The sequence below is a fragment of the Nomascus leucogenys genome, chromosome 24, assembly GCF_006542625.1.
Source record: "Nomascus leucogenys isolate Asia chromosome 24, Asia_NLE_v1, whole genome shotgun sequence".
Classification (NCBI taxonomy): Eukaryota; Metazoa; Chordata; class Mammalia; order Primates; family Hylobatidae; genus Nomascus; species Nomascus leucogenys.
The window spans coordinates 13,403,691-13,426,835 of NC_044404.1; the positions used below are offsets into that span (position 1 = coordinate 13,403,691).

The following is a 23,145-nucleotide window of genomic DNA, read 5'->3' on the forward strand; positions in this document are numbered from 1 at the left end:
ATAGTGACTCTTATAACCCTCTAAGACAAACCTAAGTAAACTCTTACAAAGATACAATGATGTAAAAACACAAAAATCTGCCATGCAGATACTCACTGGGGTAAAGCCTCTTCTGTAACTTTCGTTTTCTGAAACAAACAAACAAACAAACAAACAAACAAAAAACCAAAAACCTAAAACATAAACGATAGGAATAAAAAAGGGTGTCTGCCTTCTGGTTCCAAGCTTCTGCAGCACTCGGAGGTCAATAACTTTCCCTTCTAGTCCCCTTGGGTGGTTTCACTTCAGAGTGCCTCCAGTAAAACACCTCCCTGTGAATAAATGGCTTTCCCTAGCACCCAAGAGGGCAGATTTTCAGCAAATTTGTTGAGTGTGTGTGTCAAGGGGAAGACACCAGTGAGTCCCCCTGGTGTAGCAGTTGAGCGACTTCTTTGCCAGTTCAGCAAATTCACAGTATGTCCTTTCCAACAAGAGCTGGGTCTCAGCCCTGTGGGTGGAAATGGGGTCTTTCTTGGGTGCTCTATTTAAGCCCTAGGGGTAGTGGTATTTTCTTGTATGTATAATTTCTATATTATCCTTTTTTTTTTTTTGAGACAGAGTCTCGTTCTGTTGCCCAGGCTAGAGTGCAGTAGTGCGATCTCAGCTCACTGCAACCTCCAGCTCCCAGGTTCAAGCAATTCTCCAGCCTCAGCCTCCTGAGTAGCTGGGATTACAGGCGTGTGCCACCATGCCCGGCTAATTTTTGTATTTTTGGTAGAAACGGGGTTTCACCATGTTGGCCAGGCTAGTCTTGAACTCCTGGCCTCAAGTGATCTTCACACCTCGGCCTCCCAAAGTGCTGAGATTACAGGTGGGATTACCAACGTGCTCAGCCAAAATTAAAATTTCTAAAATTTTCAGGCTCAAAGCCTATTTCCCAAAATGGTTCCAATCATTTCTTTATCTCTTAGAAGAACGTAACGTGGATAAAAATTGTCCCCAAACCAGCCCTTGGCATCATTTTTAGAGGCGGAATATGAGGCTGGATAAAGCCCAGTTTTGGCAATGGCATTCCTCTCTCCCGCCCCACGACCCTGGAAGATTATTACTACCAGTAAACACGCCAATCTTTGCCCTGGTCTGGCCAGAGGCCCAGAGGGTGCATAGGCGGTGACAGAGTGAGACCTTGTTTCAAAAAACAAAACAAAACTGGGGTTAGGGCAGCTAGCTAGGGAGCTGGGGTGAGATGTGCTGTGCTCACCCTAAACACACTCTGACAAGGAAAGCTGGTGAAGTCTCCTATCTTTTTTTTTTTTTTGAGATGGAGTCTTTCTCTTTCTCCCAGGCCAGAGTGCAGTGGTGTGATCTCAGCTCACTGCAAGCTCCTCCTCCCGGGTTTACGCCATTCTCCTGCCTCAGCCTCCTGAGTAGCTGGGACTACAGGCGCCTGCCACCGCGCCCAACTAATTTTTTGTATTTTTAGTAGAGACGGGGTTTCACCATGTTAGCCAGGATGGTCTCGATCTCCTGACCTCGTGATCCTCCCGTCTCGGCCTCCCAAAGTGCTGGGATTACAGGCGTGAGCCACCGCGCCCGGCGAAGTCTCCTATCTTACAGTTGAAAGGTCAGGCCCTGGAGGCCTATATAACCCACGTGATATCTCTTTCTAGGGTTCCCAGGAGCCGAGATGCCCATTTGAGGCTGATCTTCCTGAAGATCTTTGGGAAGCTCACCTTCCAAGACTCCCCATGATGGGCAGTATTGATTTTTCTGGGTCCCCACATTCCTTAGCGAAACAGGTTCCTCCAGCTCCCATTGGCCCTTTTGTGCTTACCCTGAGGAGTCGGGTCAGGCCACTGTGTCAGGTGTCAGGCTTAGCCTAGAGAGAGTGAGGTGGAGGAGGTGGAGGGTTTAACCCGGCCAGGTCCTCTTCACATAAGCTCTCAGGCAAGCTCCTCAGGGCAGCAGCTCCTCGAGGCCCCAGGAACATGGCTGTCCCATGGCTAGTGCTACTCTTGGTATTGCCCGTCTTTTTCCTGGGGGTCTTTGTCTGGGCTGTCTTTGAGCACTGCCTCACCACGGATATTCCTGCTACCTTGCAGCATCCCGCCAAGTTGAGATTCCTGCATTGCATATTCCTCTACCTGGTCACTTTGGTGAGTTTACTTTCAGGCCACGTTGTAACCTGGGGGCTTCTTCTCTTGTTCTCAGTACCTTACCCTCTTTTCCCTCTTTCACTTCCCTTGTGTCTCTCTCTCTTCAGACTCCCTCAAGATAGACTTGTCTCTTCTGTATCTGCTATTCTGTTTGCCTCTCTTCCCTCCCTCCGTTCCTTCCCCCTTCCCACAGCCTGCCTGCCTTTCTTCCTCCCTCCCTTCCTTCCCTCCTTCTCTCCCTCCCTTCCTTCCCTCCTTCTCTCCCTCCCTTCCTTCCTTTTTTCCTTCTTTCCTTCCCTCCTTCCCTCTCTCCTTCCTCCTTCCCTCATTCTCTCCCTCCCTCCCTCTCTTCCTTCCTTCCTCCCTTCCTTCCTTCCTTCCTTCCTTCCTTTCCTCCCTCTTTTGGTTCCTTTCTTCCTTCCTCTCTCCTGCTCTCTCTAACTCCCTTCTTTTCTTCCTTTAGCATCAAACATTTACTGAGTGCCAATCACTGGGCTCTTTTCTGAGAATTCAAAAACAATTTCAGATCCAGTTCCTGCCTTCCCCGGGCTTGTGGCCTGACAGCCCCTGCACCTCCTTCAGCCGCACACACTTTCACCCTCGGTGCACTGACTTACCTACAGGTTGTTTCTATTTTATTTTACTTTTTTGAGACAGGGTCTTGCTCTGTTGCCCAGGCTGGAGTGCAGTGGTGCAATCATGGCTCAGTGCAGCCTCAACCTCCTGGGCTCAAGTGATCCTTTCCATCTCAGCCTCCCAAGTAGCTGGGACTACAGGTGCGCACCACCATGCCCGGCTAATTTTTGTACTTTTGGTAGAGACAGGGTTTCGCTATATTGCCCAGTCTGGTCTAGAACTCCTGGGCTCAAGCACTCTGCCCGCCTTGGCCTCCCAAAGTGTAGGGATTGCAGGTGTGAGCCACTGCACCTAGCCTCACAGGTGTTTTTTTACTTATTCATCTCTGTAAGCCCAGTCCCACTCACAGAGCCTGGTATCTGGTAGGTGCTTACTTTTGTTGATGTAATCATACATGAATTTACCCAGCATTTCTGAGTGGGCATGCCAGCCAGGCTCTGAGCAGGGCTTGGGGATTGGGGGTTTGGGGTGGACCAGCATGAACCCAGAGTTGCAGTGGATTTCGAAGCAATGGTTTGACATCTTGTTTGTGGCAGGCAACCTGAGTTAACCCCAATGTCCCAACCCTGGGTGGAGACCTTATAGAAGCCAAACAGCTCCTACTGATTCCAGGGCAGCTGTGGAGGAGGATGAGGAGGCCACGCTTAACTGACAGCAGGGCTTAGGAATAAGGAACAGAGACAGCAGCCGGACTGCCTGAGTGTGTGTCCCAGCTCTGTCACTCACTTTCTGTGTGGTCCTGAACCGTTTACTTAACCTCTCTGTGTCTCAGTTTCCTCATCTGGGAGGGTTAATATGTTTAGACATGTTTAGTGAATTCATAAAATACATTTCTGTGCTGCTGGAAGTGTTCCCCATGGGTTACAAAAACATTCTCTAAAAGATCACTTTTAGAAACACAGACAAGTTCAGTGTGCAATGGCATCAATGCCACTGACGCAAGGAGACAGGGCAAAGATGTAGGAAGGGCTCTTGTCTCTCTCATTTGGAGAATGCAATCAGCCTGGAATTAGGCAGTCTCAAGCCAGTGGCTGCAATCCATATGGAGTTACTGGTTGGGTTAGAGCCCCAGGATTTAAAACGAGGGCCTAAGATGTTCAGGTGGCCCAGAGAAATGGAGATTTTTCTGTCAGTGTTTCTCCTCAAAAGTAGCCCACAAGCTAAGCATCTACTGATGACAGCTGCTACGGGCTGCTCACAGGAGACTCTGAGATGGGTCTGCAGGCACTGAAAGGGTGGATTCAGCTTGTGGCGTCCTCTCTCGATCCCTCCAGCACTGGGGCCTCCCGGGGCACACTGCCCATCATGGGGTGATGATGATGAGGATGGAGACATGCAGTAGTGAATGTTCATTCGGTTCCAGAGGACAGATAGACAACACAGGAACAAGAAGTTTAGCGAGGACAAGGAAAAAGCTAAAAAGAGGCTATGGCTAGAAAATCAAGAGCTTTGTTTTGGTATCAGACCACCCTCTGGGCCCTGAAGCCCTCACTTACTTGTTTTGTGGACTCGTGTTTTTGTGCCTTTATTTTCTTCTCTGAAAAGTGAGGATTTTTTTTTTTTTTTCTGAGACAGGATCTCACTCGGTCACCCAGGCTGGTGTGCAGTGGCATGAACACGGCTTACTGCAACCTCCACCTCCTGGACTCAAGTGATCCTCCCACCTCAGCCTCCCATGTAGCTTGGACCACAGGTGTGCACCATCACATCATGCCTGGCTAATTTTTTGATATTTTGTACAGATGGGGTCTTGCTACGTTGCCAAGGCTGATCTTAAACTCCTGGATTCAAGCAATCCTCCTGCCTTGGCCTCCCAAAGTGCTGGGATTACAGGTGTGAGCCACCATGCCCGGCCACTGGACCTCAGATATTTTTAAAATCTCGATGCTCTCATGCATAATCTTAATAATCAGTTTTCCTCTCTGCCCCTGTCCTAAGTTACCGGCTATAGAAAATGTGGACTCAGAATTGGAAAACCAAACCAAAACCGAAACAATGTAACTTCGTGGCATAGCTAGTGGCCATCACACAGTGCGGTGTGATGTTAAACCTTCCGAGGTAGTGTGATGCCTATGGAGGTTTAACATCACACTGCATTGTTCAAAATCCCCTAAACAGACATTTCCTGTTCTAGATGCTGGAGACAGAGGGGAAGGTGCTGAGACCTTTGCTCGTGAGAAGCATTTGGTTTGGTGGTAGGAACAAACATGCGTGATCATATCCACACAGTAAAGCCCCAGAGGAGTTCTAAAGAAATCTTTAGAGGCAGAGGTTGCAGTGAGCTGAGAATGCGCCACTGCACTCCAACCTGGGCGACACGGTACTGAGGGCCTCCAAGAAGGCAGTGGCCATTACTATGAGAGGGAGGAGGGTGGCCCCACGTGAACATGACTCTTGAGCCTGGATATGAAAGTCAGTTTGGTGTCCAACCACCTGCTGAACAGGTAAGAAAGGCTCCCAGGAAACAAAGGGAGGCATGGAAAAGCCCACAGTGTGTGGGCAAACAGGGCAGACAGCTGGGGAGATTAGGGCTGGGGCCAGCCTACCCCGACAACAGGTGCCACGACTTAGGGAGCTCACAGCTGAGCAGGTGAAGATCCATGCTGGTACAACATAGAGGCCTGGGGTTTTCAGATGTGGGTCAGTTGATGGGAAAAGCAGGTGACCTCCACCTTGCAGATCAACTCGTTCTCTTCCAACTGAAGCAGGGAAATCATTATTTTGTTTGGAGTTCCTTTAGGAGGACCTCTTCATGGAGGGAACCGATTGGGGTAGTCCGTGGGACCTCAGACAAGACCCAGTGGGTGCAAGCAAGAGAAAGGGTGGGGCTCACACTGGCCAGGACCCACTGGGGAGACACTCTATGTAGGTGGTCACATCCCATCTTCACACCTCATCCTTGGACCATACACACCATGCGTCTCATTTTGTAAACAAGGGAAATTGAAGCTCAGAGACAGTGATGCCCAAGGCTTTTCAGTTCATTGGAGTTTGGGTTCAGACTTGAGCTTGGATAGGCTTGACTCCAAAACCCAAGCTCTTTCTTGGTTAGCAGTTGAGAACACAAATTGTGCATCTTACTCGTTGAACAACCCTGGGCAAGGAACTTGACCTTGGCATGTCTTAATTTCCTGATTTGTAAAATGGAGCTGATAATTGTGCCTGACTTAGAAAGGTTGCTGAGAAGTTTAATTAAGTTAATGATCCAAGCCACTTGGGCCAGTACTGGCACATTGTAAATGTCTAATAAGTATCAGCTGTTCTTGTTCTTGTCATTCTTATCATTCCTGGCTGTTTTCCTTATGACAAAGACACACTCCAAATGTGAGGTCTGTGGAAGAGATTATCCAGAATCGCTGAAATGTACATGAAATATGACACCTTGTAACTATATTTCATGAAATATTCAGATGTTGAATTGTTTATAAGTAGAGTGACCATATTAGTTTAAAAACACATTACTCCCTTGACTTGAGCCCACAACAGACATCCCTAATTGATCACATTGCTCTTTGTCGTTGAACACGGACACAGTTAGGAATCCTTCCTAACACAGAAGAATGATGTATTGATACAGGTGAGGAACTATCTTTGCATCCCAGGCTGGGGAGAGTCCAGCACAGAGCTATAGAGAGGGAAGTTGCTGGCCAGTTGCCTTGGCCAATTGGCTTTTCTTTTTTTTTTTTCCCCGAGAGGGAGTCTCTCTCTGTTGCCAGGCTGGAGTGCAGTGGCACTATCTCGGCTCACTGCAACCTCTGACTCCCAGGTTCAAGTGATTCTCCTGCCTCAGCCTCCCGAGTAGCTGGGACTACAGGTGCCCGCCACCATGCCCAACTAATTTTTGTAATTTTAGTAGAGATGGAGTTTCACTATGTCGGCCAGAATGGTCTTGGTCTCTTGACCTCATGATCCGTCCGCCTCGGCCTCCCAAAGTGCTGGGATTACAGGCGTGAGCCACTGTGCCTGGCCAACAGTTGGCTTTTCTGTCAGTGGCTTCTTCCCAGTCAGCCCCAAGCTAGGCTACCCTTTGGCAAATTCACATCATTATTCAATCAAGAGCCTTTGGGGAGATAAGTTGGAAAACCCAGTCCTCTACCTGGACACAATCCAGAGCCCATGGATTCCTGAAGAGCCCCCTGTACCTACAGGAGGCAGGTGAGAAACTATGAAAACATCCTAACAATTCTAAGTGTCGGGGAATCTACCATCCAGATTCTAACCTCTCCTAACGTCTGGCTTTCTTTTATTACCTCCAACAGGGGAATATATTTGAGAAGCTGGGAATTTGCTCCATGCCCAAATTTATTCGTTTTTTACATGATAGCGTGAGAATTAAAAAGGACCCTGAACTTGTGGTTACTGACCTGCGTTTTGGGACGATACCCGTGAGGCTGTTCCAGCCCAAGGCAGCATCCTCCAGACCCCGGCGAGGCATCATCTTCTACCATGGAGGGGGCACAGTATTTGGGAGCCTGGGTAAGGGGCTTCCCTGTGGCTTTGTAGAGGAAGGGCCTCATCTGCATGCATAGCCTAGCTCATGCCTCCCACAAGAACCCTTCTACAGTAGCTTAAAGGAATCAGTTGTTGGAGATTTTTATAGCATTAATAGCCCAGACTAAGGGCTTTGGGCTCAGGTCAGTAGATAGTGTGGCAGCCGACATGGGAATCATTTTCTTTTCTACAATATGATGGTCTCAGTCAAGATGGGGACAGCAGTGTCATGGTGGGGCCGTCACAGAGGCTGTGGACTCCTCTCTCCCCTTTCTACTCATAGTCATTGGCCTGCCCTGTCTCATTTACAATGATCCTAAACCCATGTATTTCCCTCTAGCTCTGCAGTATCATCATGACCCAAGACCCCATCCTTGCTTGCCTGCCCCCTTGCACCCCAGCCTCCCAGCGACGGGTCTCCCTGGTTCACCTCTCGCCACTCATATCTGGTCCCCACCCAGCAGCTAGAGGGATTTTTTTTTTTTTGAGACGGAGTCTCGCTCTGTCGCCCAGGCTAGAGTGCAGTGGCACTATCTCTGCTCACTGCAAGCTGCGCCTCTCGGGTTCACGCCGTTCTCCTGCCTCAGCCTCCCAAGCAGCTAGGACTACAGGTGCCCGCCACTGTGACCGGCTAATTTTTTTTTTGTGTATTTTTAGTAGAGACGGGGTTTCACCATGGTCTCGATCTCCTGACCTCATGATCCACCCGCCTCGGCCTCCCAAAGTGCTGGGATTACAGGCATGAGCCACCACGCCCAGCCTTCCAGAGGGATCTTTTAAAAATACAAGTCAGAGCTTGTCAGTCCTGCACTTAAATCTTTCCTGTGCCCTTCCATGAAACCCAGACTCCTCCCACAGCCTTGCCCAGGTCACCTGTGGTGTCCCTTACCCGTTCACTCAGCTGCAGTCCCGATATGCGTGTATCTGCTGCAGACACTTCAGCAACTTCTCACCACCATTCTCCACCTGCTGTTTCCTCAGCCTCAAAAGATACCCTTTCCACCCCTGACATTGCATGGCTGACTACGCTTGGTTCTTTCAGTTGTATCTCAACTGTCCCTCCCCAGAGTGGTCTTAATACCAGTGGGCTGGGGGATGTCCCCAAAGGCCAGTGGGACCTCCAGCTGGTGTCCCTGCTCTTGAAACCATTGTGAGAATGAATTCAAGGACAAGTCAGAAAATAGTGAAAATACAGAGATTTGTTGCAAAGGGAAAAGCACACACTCAAGGAAAGGGAGTGGGACGGACTCAAGAGAGACAGGCGCAAAGAAACACTACCTTCATGCATTTCTTTAACCAAGGGGTGGGCTAATCATGAAAGTTCTTGGAAAAAGGTGATGTTTTCTTGGAACTGTGGTGCCACCCATTTGTACACCAAATATGATGTCCCCATAACTGTCCTGGCTCTGGTGTGTGTGTGTTTAATATGTTAATGAACACATAAGGAGGTCCTAGGAGAAACCCAGGTCCAATCCAGTGCCATGTTGGATCCAGTCGGTCTTAGCCAGCTTGGTCCACACCCTGGCTTTTCAGGGTTTTATCAGCTTCTGCAGCTATTTCAACAGTTTCCTTTTGCTAGTCATGTGAAACTGTTGCCTGGAATTTTCTATTCTTCTGCGACCACTCTGTATAATTCCTATCTCATTTTTTTCCCCTCAGAGATTTCCATCTCTTGTACTTAGGGGTTGATGATGGGGGAGGTCAGTCTTCAGTATCTGCTTTCTGCTGATTATGGGTGTTGGTCCCGCCTAGTGTAGGCTTGGAAATCTCTGGGTTCCTAGCCTATGGGTCCCAAGGGTGGGTCATCAGGAGGATCTGAATCTGAGGCAGGGATTGGTTGGAATCCTGCAGGGCCATCCTTTTGACATGGAACTGTTGCAATCTATTAGGTTGGTGTGAAAGTAATTGCGGTTTTTGCCATAAAAGGCGAAAAACATTTGTGCCAACCTAATAGAAGACATAAACTTTACAAAGAGATTAAACAAGAAAGTAGCCAAGATCAGAAGTAATAAGACAGCTTTTAGAGGTCCCAGGAAAGGTAGGACTCATGTCACACTTGGTAGGTATCCCTGGATGGAGTCCCACGTGGTTTCAGCAGTGAGGTTATTGAAATTATGCAGCCAGATAGCCTGTTGGTAAAACTTTGAACATGCCGTTCAGCTAATCCTGAATTGTTGATATAAGAACAACAGGTATGGTTTATTATCGCACAAACCCTTCTGAGTGGTTTATGCTCTGGTCCTGTTAGGGCCTCGTACAATGGCTTAGTAATGAGCGCAAATCCTGGGATCCAAATCCTGTAAAACCTTGGCACACCCAGGAAAGTTCTAAGTTGCTTCTTTGTTTGTGGAGGTCCTACCTTCAAGATTGCCTCCTTTCATTTGATGGACAAGGTCTGGTTCCCTGGGCTTAGGATGTGTCCTGGATATTTTACTTTACTTCAGGTTTAGAAATCTGGGCCTTGGATGAAGAGAACCTATACCCTCTTTTTCCCAGGAAGTTTAGGACCTGAATGCCATTCTTCTCTGAGTCCTCTCAGAGGGACTGCATACAAGGATAACATCCACATATTAGAGTATCCCCCCCTTTCTAGCTCTAGCTCCCTTAATTCTCATGCCAAGGGATTTCCAAACACGTGAGTCCTATCCCCAAAGCCTGGAGGCAGTACTATCCAGGTGTGCTGCTGGGAAATAGTAGTTCCAGAATTAGTCCACTCACAAGCAAACAAATACTGAGAGTCAAGGTGCAAAGAGAAACAAAAGAAACCATCCATAAGATCTAATACCATGAACAAATTGGTGTCTCCCAGTATTTGGGTAAATATGGTATGAAGATCTGGCACTATAGGATGTAAGGGAATTACGGTCTCATTGTAAGTCTTGAACTACAGTTTGGTTTTTGGACAGGGAGGTCAGGAGTATTACAAGGAGATCGACCTGGAACCAGTAGGCCACGTTTTAACAACTTCTCAGTTAGAGGTTGCAGTCCTTGCCCGGCTTCTGATTTGAGAGGATATTGACCCTTGTATGGGGAATTATTTTTGTCTTTTAAAAAGATGATCACTGACTGAGCATTGCTTTGCCAGGAGTTTCTTGGTTCCATACTTGCAGGTCTACTTGAGACCTTATTTCGGTGTGTGTGGGGGTCTCCTGTTTTTCTGAGACTGGTTTAGAAACAACAAGCGTTGCCAATAAGGAGGGCTTTCTAGGGCCTGGTAAAGTGGCTTCATTTATTGGGATGGCTAGGAAGTCCCATCTGTGTGGGGGTTCAGTCAGGCTGGTGGGAAAACTTTTAGTTACAATAGCCACAAACCTTCTTGGAAGGCCTGAAGGTTTTCGCTAAAATCTCAGGATAAGGTTATGGCTGAACCTAACCCTTGCCTAACCTAACCCTTATCTTGAGTAAATAACTTAAAGTGGGTACAAAGGAAGAGAGAATAGTTTATCTAAATAGCTTGTTTACTCATGTGGTCCTAATACTAACCTTTGATCATTCATGGGCAAGACGGCCCTCTCCGAGGTAGGAGCGACCAGGTTAATTACCCACAGGTGTGTTGACTCAAGCCTTTGTCAATTAATCTTTACTGAATAAATACGAATCTGGCTGGCTGGTCAGGGCCATGGCCACTGACCCTTTACAGCACCTTGCTTGGTGTCTGTAAGCGGCTCAGATGCTCAGCCGGACTGGAAAAGCAGAATATCTGTGTCAGTGCATGTTATTCATCCGTTGTTGGGTCAGGGTCTCGCACATCCCAACAAACAAATGGGACATTCTGGCATAACTAGCAACTCATGAGTTACTATATATACTATATAGACTATACTATATATAGTCCTAGCCTGCAGCTCAGGGGTAAAGTAAAGCACTTTGATTTTGGGGTGCCATCGACACCTGTGACACTGTAGCTTTTGGAGGATAAGGGCCCAGGGTGGCTGTTTAGGAGACAGTAACTGGCCCCTGAGTCAATTACGAAATTAATATTTTTACCAGCCACGTCAGAGTCACCAAGTCTCCTCAGCTGTGATGACCATGATTTTTGTGGGAGCTGCCAGGAACCTCAGGCCTCTTCAGTTCCCAGTTATGGTCATTACGGCATTGGGTGTCTTTCTCTCCCTTCAGATCTCAGGACAGTCCCTTTTCCAGTGGTCCTTCTACCTGCAATGAGGGCAGGGTCTAGGTGGGCTCCCTGGCTGGGATGGTCATTGCTCCAGTGTCCCAACTTTTCACACTTGAAGCAGTAACCATTGCCTGCAGGTTTGTTGTTAGGCCTGTTTGACCCATGACTGAAGCCTCCCTCTGGGTGACCCTGGGTTTGTGGGGCACTGGTTGCAGAGTTACAATGACAGCTATCATTTGGGCCTGCTCTTCATCCCATTGTTTGCCATGTCGGGTCTTTTCAGCCTTTTCAGCCCTGTCCCTATTATCAAATATCCCAAAAGCTACATCAAACATTTGATTAACAGGCATTTGGAGTTCCAAAGCCAATTTCTGTAATTTTCTCCTGATGTTGGGCACTGACTGGCTAATAAAGGGTTCTGATAAAGAGCCATGAAGGCCTATATATATGGTATTTCAGTCCATTTCTCCTGACATTTACAAAAAAGACCTAATCACAAGATGGTATTAAAATTTAGGGTTTCATTCTCTGGCCATTGCACCCTATTTTCCAACTTATACTGGGGCCAAATGGTGTTATAGAAAGAAATGAGTTTCTTCTAAGCCCATCAAGTTTAAAATTATTCCAGTTTTTAAGAATGTATCCCAAAGGGGAGTTGGCAGAGGTGAAAAGTTACCCATGGCCGTGGCTTGTCCTTGGCATGACTTGAGAGAGAAGGGGAAAATAACAGTAAGGTTCCCTCATGGATGGACTGGTCCTGGCATTTTATGAAATGTTCCTTATGATTGGCCAGCTCCATGTCCCTGCCAGGGAGACAGGCATCCCAGTTCCCTTGGCTAGCTGCCTCAGTGTCCAGGCATCCGTGGAGCCCTACTGTCCTCGGCATCCAGGCATCCCTGGAGTCTCAGTGTTGCCCAGGCATCCGTGGCCCCTGGGGCTTTGGAAATGGGAAGGTTGAGAAGGGCAAGCTGTGGGCCTGCAAGCTTGCTGATATCCATCTGAACATTTACCACCAGGTAAAGCTTGGGAGTAGAGATGATTCAGTATGGCCAAAACATAGGGACCTTGAAGGGAGCACTTGGCATTCCAGAGAACAGTATCTAAGGGGCCTGTCCTGCTGTGTCTAAAGAGTTCACTAAGCTTTCGGGTGAAGTGTGAGGAAGAAGCATGAGAAGAGAAAATCACAACAGTAAGGTTTAAAGAAAGACAAGGAGAACACATTTCCCAACTAGCATCAGTGTCTTGGCACAGCTGGTCCGTTGGGAAAACAGAAGACCCTTCCCAGGAAAAAGTCATAGTACTCCTTGGAAACCATCCATCCACTGCCTGGTATGGGTTTTTACCCTACCACCCTCATTAGCCTCATGTTAGGGAGGACCATGGTGCCTCAAAGCTACTCAGTGTAAGGCTGGGCATGGTAGCTTATGCCTGGAATCCCAGCACTTTGGGAGGTTGAGGCTGGTGGACTGCTTGAGCTCAGGAGTTCAAGACTGGCCCTGGCAACATGGTGAAACACCCCTTCTCTACAAAAAATACAAAAGTTAGCTGGGCATGGTGACACATGCCTGTAGTCCCAGCTACTCAGGAGGCTGAAGCAGGAGGATTGTTTGAGCCCGGGAGGCAGAGGTTGCAGTGAGCTGAGACCAAACCACTGCACTCCAGCCTGGGTGATAGAGAAAGACTGTCTTAAAAAACAAACAAACAAACAAACAAACAAACAAACAAAACCCAAAACTACTCTGTGTAGGTTGAAAATTTCTCATCTCTGCTTGTCAAGGGTGAATTGGGTTTTCCAGCCTGAGGGAGCAGCAGGGAGGCAGGCTGTAGTTAGCGCCAAGAAACAAGGAAGAAAGTAGTAATTCCAGAGAACAAGAGGACTCAAACTAAGGTTGGAGCGGGACTTACCAACTGCCAGTTGTTCTAAAATGGGAGTGATGATGTTCCTGACTGGCTCGCCACAAAGATGATACTGCTGGTCTGGGGGAGGTCCCCAAAGACCGGTGGGATGTTGACCCTCGCCAGTGTTCAGGCTCTTGACACTATCATGAGAATGAATTCAAGGACGAGTCAGAAAATGGTGAAAGTACAGAGATTTATTGCAAAGGGAAAAGCACATAGTCAAGAAAAGAGTGCAGGCAGACTCAAGAGAGACACGCGCAAGGAGGATCGGGGCTGCTACCTTTATAGGTTTCTTTAACCAAGGGGTGGAATATTCATGAAAATTCTTGGAAAATGGCGGAGTTTTCTCGGAACTGTGGTGGCACCCATTTGTACACCAAACATGGGTGTCCCAGAACTGCCATGGTATTAGTGGGTGTGTGTTTAGTATGTTGATGAGCATAGAAGGAGATCCTAGGAGAGACTCAGGTCAAATCCAGTGCCATGTTGGGTCCAGTCGGTCTTAGCCAGCTTTGTCCACATCCTGACTTTTCAGGATTTTATCAGTCTCTAGCTTCTGCAGCCATTTCAAGTTTCCTTTTGCCCATTGTGTGAAACTGCTGCCTGGAATTGTCTTGTCTTCTCTTCTCCCCTTCTCTCTCTCTCTCTCTTTCTTTCTTTCTTTCTTCCTTCCTTTCTCTCTCTTTCCCTCTCCCTCTCCTCCCTTCCTTACTCCCTCCTTCCCCTTCCTTCCTTCCTTCTTCCTTCCTTCCTTCCTTCCTTCCTTCCTTCCTTCCTTCCTTTCCTTCCTTCCTTCTTTCCTTCCTTCCTGCCTCCCTCTTTCTCTTTCTTTCTTTCTCTCTCTCTCTCTCTCTCTCTCTCTCTTTCTTTCGCAACACAGTCTTACTCTGTCACCCAGGCTGGAGCACAGTTGCACGATCTCAGCTCACTGCAACCTCCACCTCCTGGATTCAAGCGAGTATCGTGCCTCAGCCTCCCAAGTAGCTGGGATTACAGGCGCATGCCACCACACCCGGATAATTTTTGTATTTTTAGTAGAGACGGGGTTTCGCCGTGTTGGCCAAGCTGGTATCGAACTCCTGACCTCAGGTGATCCTCCTGCCTTGGCCTCCCAAAGTACTGGGATTACACGTGTGAGCCACCGCGCCCGGCCTGGAATTTTCTATTCTCCTGTATCCACCCTGTGTTATTCCTGTCTCAGCCTCCCTGGACATCTTATCTAAGAACTCTCCCTGCTGACTGCTGCCCTGCCCTGCACCCTGGTCTCCACCCCCGGCTTCATCCTTGCTAATTTTCTTCAGGTACTTGACACAGTCGGAGCTCATTTTGTTCTTTCACGGGTTTCCTTATTTAGTAGTTGCACCCCCCCGACTAAAAATGAAGAGTGCAGGAAGTTTTGTTTGTTGCTGGATCCCCAGTGCCTGTTGTTTTCATTTTTTGAATTGAATGAATGAATGCACGAATAAATAGATGGATGGATGAGGGAATAAGTGGATGAAAGGATGAGCTTGCGAATGAACAAATGGATATGGATGTATGGACCGATGCATGGACACATGCGAGAAAAATTTGCCCACAGGAAAAGGCGGGCTTCTCCTGGTACATAACTTCCCCAAGATTAGGATGTACTGCCACCTGGTGGTGGGAGTGACGATGGACATTCTCTAGCTGGATCTGTTGTCATGGGAACAGAACCCAGTTCCTGGCCTCATGGACCCGACAGTCACCTGAGGGAGCTGGACACTGAAGTTATTGCAGATCATGATAACACAGGTGGCATGGAGAATGACTCACAGCATCATTCCGATTTAGCTCTTCTCATCAGAGAAGTCAGATTTGAGCTCAGGCTCAACGGATGAGGAGGATCTGGCCCTTTGGAAGCCGGAGAAGAGTCTTCTAAGTGAGGGCCGGGGCTAGAGGGAGGCACTTGCTTCAGACTCCAGATTCAGAGGGTGCCAAAACATTCATTCATCAAGATAAGTAATATTTTAATGCAATGTTTAAAAAAACAAATATTAATGCAAAAGAATTATGATGAACAAAATGTCAAAATGTATACACAGGCAGGACCCAACAGGGCGGAGCAAGTGTGCAAGTGAAAAGTAGAAGCCTGTTTATATACATATATATATTTTAAGGACAGGGTCTTGCTCTGTCACCCAGGCTGGAGTGCCGTGGCGTGATCACAGCTCACTGCAGCTTCCAACTCCTGGGTTCAAGTGATCCTCCTGCTTCAGCCTCCCAAGTAGCTGGGACCACATGCATGCACCATCACCCCCAGGTAATTATTTATGTATTTGTTTGTTTATTTTGAGACAGGATCTCACTCTGTTGTCCAGGCTGGAGTGTAGTGATGCAATTATGGCTCACTGCAGCCTCAATCTCCTGGGCTCAGGTGATCCTCCTGCCTCAGCCTCCTGAGTAGCTGGGACCACAGGCATGTACCACCATGCCTGGCTAATTTTTAAGTTATTTGTAAAGACAGGGTTTCCCTGTGTTGCCAGTCTAGTCTTGAACTACTGGGGTCAAGTGATCCCCCCACCTTGGCCTTCCAAAGTGTTGGGATTACAGGAGTGAGCCACTGTGCCTGGCCTAATTATTTTTACAGAGACGGGGTCTTGCTATATTGCCCAGCCTGGTCTCAAACTTCTGGGCTCAAGTGACCCTTTTGCCTTGGCCTCCCAAAGTGCTGGGATTACAGGTGTGAGCCACTGCACCCAGCCAAGCCTATTTAAAATTTTGATATTTTGTTCAACATACAATTTTTTGGCATTAATTGTGATTTCTTAATTGCGTCCAAATGTTATTTTTCTGTATGGCTGAGTGTTGTGGGGCTCCCTTGATTCTGCACCCAAGGCGATGTCTTGCCTACCTCACCCTAGTCCCGGCCCTGTTAAGTCTAAGTGGAAGGGACAGTAAGTGCAAAGCTCTGAAACAGGGACGACCTGACATGCTTGGGAAAGGAGGAATGTCTGGGTTACATCGGGAAGATGACACCCAGGTTGGCCCGGGGTGGCTAGCAGAGGTCTTCACTTTGGGCCTTAAAATCACCTGGGAATTTTAAAGTCATATTCACACCCAGATCATACCCCAGGCTAAGTGGGCAGGACCCAGGCATCAGCATTTCTTTTTTGAGATGGAGTCTTGCTCTGTCACCCAGGCTGGAGTGCAGTGGCGTGATCTCGGCTCACTGCAACCTCTGTCTCCCGGGTTCAAGCAATTCTTCTGCCTCAGCCTCCTGAGTAGCTGGGACTACAGGCATGTGCCATCATGCCCGGCTAATTTTTGCATTTTTAGTAGAAACGGGGTTTCACCATATTGGCCAGCTTGGTATCAAACTCCTGACCTCGTGATCCGCCCACCTCGGCCTCCCAAAGTGCTGGGATTACAGGCGTGAGCCAGGGCATCAGTATTTTTAAACAGCTCATCAGATGACTGCAATGTGCAGGCAGGACTTAGACCTACTAGTGTGGAAACTTCAACTTAGGGGCTGACTGCTCTGACTCAGTTTAGACCCCTCTGTGCCCCTGGCTCCATTCAGAACCATTGTCACCTCCCTCAAAGAACATTAATGAAGCATGCACCTACTTCAGCAACCTCCCCCATACCCTGGAATTACCTGGTATGATTTAGAAAATCCTGATGCCTGAGCTTCCACCCTAGAGATTCTGATTTAATTGGTTTGAGGTTTAGCCTGGGCCTGAGGACTTGTAAAAACTCCCTGGTACCTCTATGTATGGCTGAAGTTGAGAATGACTAAATTAGAAGTGTGTTCGGCAGTGATTCTGTGTCTGCCACTGTGCTAGTATGTTCTACGTACTCATATTAATGCTGCCTCTCAGAACTTCATATGCACCACTCTACTAGTAGAAACATCCCGTCCAACCCTTGTTTATTTCTTGATCAACATAAATATGTAGTTATTATTAATATCCTAGTTAGGCATGCCTAACTTCCCTTGGTTTTGTCCATTTCAGATCACTAAGATTTCCAGGTCCCTGGTTTCCTCCACCGTAAAATAAATGCTTCAGAAAGTGAGCCCCAAGGTGAATTTGAACTCCAAAATTCAGGAGGTTGGGGACAGTTGTATGATTTGGCCTGGCTTGTTGGCTCTGCCCAGGCAGAGGAGGCAAGGACAGAAGCAGAGAGGATGCCACACCCCACACCAAGACTGTCAGCTGGCTCTTCCTAGGGGCTGTGGTGACATGGTTTGGGTCCTACTCATGCGCTGCTGCTCTGACTGTTTTTGTCTTGCAGATTGTTACCATGGCCTGTGCAATTATCTGGCCCGGGAGACTGACTCTGTACTTCTGATGATTGGGTGAGTTGCTGGAGACAGCTGGTAGGTTCCACAGGGGTGAGAGGAGATAGGGTAAGTTCATGGGTGATTTGTAGATCAAAGAGGCCCTAACTCCGAAGAGGCAACTCTTGGACACGCATCCACAGAGACAGGCGCAGCAGTGCTCGAAAGAGCAAAAGCCTGGAAGCAACCCACATGTCCACGAACAGGGGCGTGCATGAATAAACCGCAGCACAGCAACTGTTAGATTACATAGCCATGAAGATATTATGGATTTTTCCATAGCCATTTAAATAAACGAACTAGAAAGGTGTACCATATTGCAAATGAATCTTAGTAGTATAAAACTAAGTGAAAAATCTTCAAAAAATCACATAAAGCCTGATACTCATTTTGCAAAGGTAAAAACGTTAAAACCAAAAGAATACTTTTGAGGAATACACATAGACACAACAAGACAATGTAACATAGAAAGAACAAAATGATAGATACAGGATTAAGGGTTACCATTCATTAAGTTGGAGGAGAAGCAAAATGGCATGATGGTGGGGTTGGTGAAGGTGATGGGCAAGATTCTGGCTGTTGTTTGGGGTGATGGTTCTGCAGGTGCTTATTGCATGGTTAAAAACTAACTAAGCTTCTGGTCCTACAGGAACTAGTGTTGAGAGTGTCTTAAGATACAACCTTGATCCTATAAAAACAAAAGGGAGATGGGGGCATCTTTAGAGTGGATGGAGGGGGCAGTAGGGGCTACTCACTAGGATTCTGGTTCTTGGCCCAAGAGATCTCACATCACTGGGGAAGAGTTTAGAGAAGGCCAGTGAAAGAAATTAAAATCTGCCTTTTTAGATTCTACCTCTACAATGGACCTCGTCAAACCTTAGCTGCCCCTAGGCTTTGGTAGACAGAATAGCTGTGTGACTTAAACAAAGTCACTTAACATCTCTGGTCCTCTCTGATGAGATTGAGGAAGCCAGCACTTTCTAGTATTCATCAACATACCTCCCAGGTAGCTTGCCATTGTGTCTGGAATTCCACCATTACAGTCTATGTCACCAAAGGCCTTTGTGATAATAAAAACATCCCTTGAACAGGTAGCACATAAAGGTATCAATAAGCACCTGCATTAATACCTTGTAGGAAATTGCTTAGGATACCATTATCCCAGATACTTAGACCTGGTGCACGGGCCAGGGCAGTTTTGATAGAGTGGCTGATGGAGCTGCATGCACAGAGAAGGGCTTCCAGGAGGCTGCAGGGAGACAGTAGCTGAGAGGAGACTCCCTGAGAGACACTGAAGGGAGGGAGCTGTCTAAGGCCTGGATGGGACTCCCTACCCGAGCTCTTGGAGAAGATGGGTCTTTTGACCTTTGGCTCTGCAAAGCCTTCACCTCTGGGTGAGTTTCTTAGTTTGGGCTGCTATAACAAATTACCATAGATGGGGCAGCTTAAACAACACTTTGATTTCTCACAGTTTTGGAGGCTAGAAGTCCAGGATCAGGGTGTCAGCATGGTCTGGCTCTGGTGAAGACCCTTTTCCAGGCTGTAGACTGCCAGCTTCTCCTTGTATCCTAGCATGGCAGAAAGAGAAGCCAGAGAGCTCTCTAAAGCTTCCTTCATAAGGGCACTAATTCCATTCACGAGGGCTCCACCCCCGTGACCTGATCACTTTCCTAAGGCCCCACTTCCTAATACCCTTACATTGCAGTGTAGGATTTCAGCATGGGAATTTTAGGGGGACACACACATTCAGTTTATCACAGTGAGCAAGAGAGAAGTGCAGGGAGGCACAGGAGAATTTCTTCCTCTTTTTGGCAGGTCAGAGATTTTGCCACTAGAAACTGCCTAATATTTGTTATCCCCTTCATCATATTGGAGTCATATATTCAACATTTGGTGAGGAGTATTCATTTCTAGAAATGGGAAAATGAAAGCTGAGGTTTGTACTCTCTGCTACCAGGTGCAGGGGCCACCTCCCTGCAAGGACCCTCTAAGAAGCATGTGTTTTGCCTGAGCTTAAATGGGAACCTACTTTGATAACATTGATAGATTTATCAATGTATTGACCATCGAGGAAATGGGCAATAAGATTATTGGGCGATAATTGTTTCCTAGATGGGCACTACATTATGCTACAATCAATCAAACTCTATTTTGAAAGATGAGGCGTTAAATTAACTTTTAAAGGAAACAAAATTCAAGGTCTAATAGAAGGCAGTGTTTTCAAACTGGCTCTTTTGAACCCTAGGGTTCCCTGTGATGCCTTAGAGGCAGCTATGGAGGTCAAAGAAGAAGGAGAAAGAGTGAGGGCTTATGTTCCTTACCCTTGGGCAAAACCAGAACGACTGCATTTGTTTATTTTATACCACGGGGCTCATATAATTTTTTTCTTCGAAACGAAAAAAATAATTTTGTCATTCTAAGTTGAAAGCCACTAGTCTAAGGTGTTGTTTTTCCTTATGAGCTTCTTCCAAATTTAATGTGATAATTAGAATATACCTTTTTGATGTTGTCTTTTCTTTTTCTTTTTTCTTTTGTTTTCTTTCTTTTTTTTTTTTTTTGAGATGGAGTCTCACTCTGTCTCCCAGGCTGGAGTGCAGTGGTGTGATCTCGACTCACTGCAACTTCCACCTCCCAGGTTCAAGTGATTCTCCTGTCTCAGCCTCCCAAGTGCCTGGGATTACAGGCTCCCACCACCACACCCTGCTAATTTTTGTATTTGTAGTAGAGATGGGGTTTCACCATGTTGGCCAGGCTGGTCTTGAACTCCTGAGGTCAAGTAATCCTCGGCCTCCCAAAGTGCTGGGATTACAGGCGTGAGCCACCGCCTGGCCTTGATGTTTTCAATGATAGATTGTAAGAACAGAAAAGACGATTAGCAGCAACTTCAACTTAACATTTAAGAGAACAATTGTTGGCCGGGCGCGGTGGCTCACGCTTGTAATCCCAGCACTTTGGGAGGCCGAGGCGGGTGGATCACGAGGTCAGGAGATCGAGACCACGGTGAAACCCCATCTCTACTAAAAATACAAAAAATTGGCTGGGCGTGGTGGCGGGCGCCTGTAGTCCCAGCTACTCGGAGAGGCTGAGGCAGGAGAATGGCGTGAACCCGGGAGGTGGAGCTTGCAGTGAGCCGAGATCGCGCCACTGCACTCCAGCCTGGGTGAGAGAGCGAGACTCCGTCTCAAAAAAAAAAACAAAAAAAGAGGACAATTGTTTAGATAAACTCTCTGCTCCAATCAGTTAAGCCAAACTGTTTCTATTTTTTTATTCATTCCTTTCTATTATCTTAATCTCAATTTATGCATTAATTAGCTTGTTCATTACTGTTTTTAAAAGCTCATTTTAAAGTTCCTTTTCTTTGACCTTGAATTTATTTGAGGGGACATACTTTGGAAACCAAACCTCAGGATATTTAAGACCAACCCCCTAGTGTTCTTCACCAGCCACTGGCACCTGGGTCTTCCGCAGCTTGAGCTGTGGGTTTCCAGGCTAGCTTTCCGTCTCTACATTACACCTTCAGAACACTCCCTGCCGCTCTTGCCTCCCACACTGGAGTGCAGTGGTATAATCACAGCTCACGGCAGCCTCAACCTTCTGGGCTCAAGCAATCCTCCTGCCTCAGCCTCCTGAGTAGCTGAGACTACAAGTGTGTGCCACCATGCATGCCTAGCCAATTCTTTTAAATTAGATTTTTGATTTTTTTTCGTTTTGTTTTTGAGATCGAGTCTCGCTCTGTCACCCAGGTTGGAGTGCAGTGGCGCGATCTAGGCTCACGGCAAGCTCCGCCTCCCGGGTTCAGGCCATTCTCCTGCCTCAGCCTCCTGAGTAGCTGGGACTACAGGCGCCCACCACCACGCCTGGCTAATTTTTTGTATTTTGTTTAGTAGAGACGGGGTTTCACCGTGTTAGCCAGGATGGTCTTGATCTCCTGACCTCGTGATCCACCAGCCTCGGCCTCCCAAAGTGCTGGGATTACAGGTGTGAGTCACCGTGCTCGGCCTAGATTTTTGATTAAAAAAAAAAAAATTCTGCCTGAAAGTAACTTCCCCTTGACTTTAACTTTAGTGTTCTCTCTCCCTTTCTCTACAGACAAGCAGTGGGACTGGTGGTGGTTTCATTTGCCTTTTTATCAGCCATTGCTGGTTGTTTTGCTCCCAAAGCAAATAGTTCAATGAAAACAAAGTTGCATCACCTCGTATAGAGTTTGCGGGAAGCTGACAGAGCACAGGTTTGGAGTTAAGAATCCTTGCCTGTGTGGCTCTAGGCAGGTTCTTCACATGCTCATAGGAAGACAATGGGGATAAAATCCTTACTTCATAGGGTTATTCTGAGGATTTAATCAGATATAGTCTTGTAAGGGGGTTGAGGATTCTGTTGAAACAGCTCCCTAGCAACACTGTCCACACCGGCTTAGTGTTGCTCCCTGTTTTCGTTTTAGGTACCGCAAGCTTCCTGACCACCATTCCCCTGCCCTTTTCCAAGACTGCATGAATGCCTCCATTCACTTCCTGAAGGCCCTGGAAACCTATGGGGTGGACTCCTCCAGGGTTGTGGTCTGTGGGGAAAGCATCGGAGGCGCGGTGGTGGCCGCCATCACTCAGGCCTTGGTGGGCAGATCGGATCTTCCCCGGATCCGGGCTCAGGTTCTGATTTATCCAATTGTCCAGGCATTCTGTTTGCAGTTGCCATCCTTTCAGCAGAACCAAAATGTCCCGTTACTTTCCCGGAAGTTCATGGTGACTTATCTGTGTAACTATCTGGCCATTGACCTCTCCTGGCGTGATGCCATCTTGAACGGCACTTGTGTACCCCCAGATGTCTGGAGGAAGTACGAGAAGTGGCTCAGCCCTGACAACATCCCCAAGAAATTTAAGAACAGAGGCTACCAACCCTGGTCTCCCGGCCCTTTTAATGAAGCTGCCTATCTAGAAGCCAAACATATGCTGGATGTAGAAAATTCACCCCTGATAGCAGATGATGAGGTCATCGCTCAGCTTCCTGAGGCCTTCCTGGTGAGCTGTGAGAATGACATACTCCGTGATGACAGCTTGCTCTATAAGAAGCGCTTGGAGGACCAGGGGGTCCACGTGACATGGTACCACCTGGAGGATGGTTTTCACGGATCCATTATCTTTTTTGATAAGAAGCCTCTCTCTTTCCCATGTTCCCTGAAGACTGTGAATGCTGTAGTCAGTTATGTAAAGGGCATATGATAGTAACCCTGGGGCCCTGAGGAGGAAGGGGCAAGCATGGACTCTACCAGAAACTGGGTGCTTTAGTGAGTTCTATTTTATTGACTAAAGAGGTGCTACATCAATGCTTGGGGCAGCTGGGAAGGGTGAGAAGTAAGCTAACAGTCTTGCTTAGTATTCAAGAAAATCCAAACTGTGTCTGTTTCCTTCCAACACTAACAATGTCCATTGCTGGATCTAGCGACATTCTCTAACATTCCCATTCAGGTGAAATAAATATCAAAAGGAGAAAAAAATGCCTTTAAAAATTTCTCAAAGCCCTAACATATAAGATCTGTGCAGAATAAATGCCAACAACTGGTCATACTGTCA

General features: G+C 47.4%; 1 protein-coding gene across 1 annotated transcript; it reads left to right on the plus strand.

Moving 5' to 3' along the window:
* The first annotated feature begins 1,967 nt into the window (after nt 1-1,967).
* Nucleotides 1,968-23,145, plus strand: AADACL4 (arylacetamide deacetylase like 4). Its single transcript, XM_030805849.1, has 4 exons — nt 1,968-2,135; nt 7,031-7,247; nt 17,536-17,599; nt 22,020-23,145. Exons 1-4 carry the CDS (start codon nt 1,968-1,970, stop codon nt 22,792-22,794), a joined length of 1,224 nt encoding a protein of 407 aa, XP_030661709.1. The 3' UTR covers nt 22,795-23,145.

Bases quoted from the DNA above. Each gene is read 5' to 3' on its own strand.
- AADACL4 (XM_030805849.1), top strand. From the start codon at position 1,968: ATGGCTGTCCCATGGCTAGTGCTACTCTTGGTATTGCCCGTCTTTTTC. The intron at 7,248-17,535 runs GTAAGGGGCTTC...TTTGTCTTGCAG, and splicing joins CACAGTATTTGGGAGCCTGG to ATTGTTACCATGGCCTGTGC. The intron at 17,600-22,019 runs GTGAGTTGCTGG...TTTTCGTTTTAG, and splicing joins TCTGTACTTCTGATGATTGG to GTACCGCAAGCTTCCTGACC.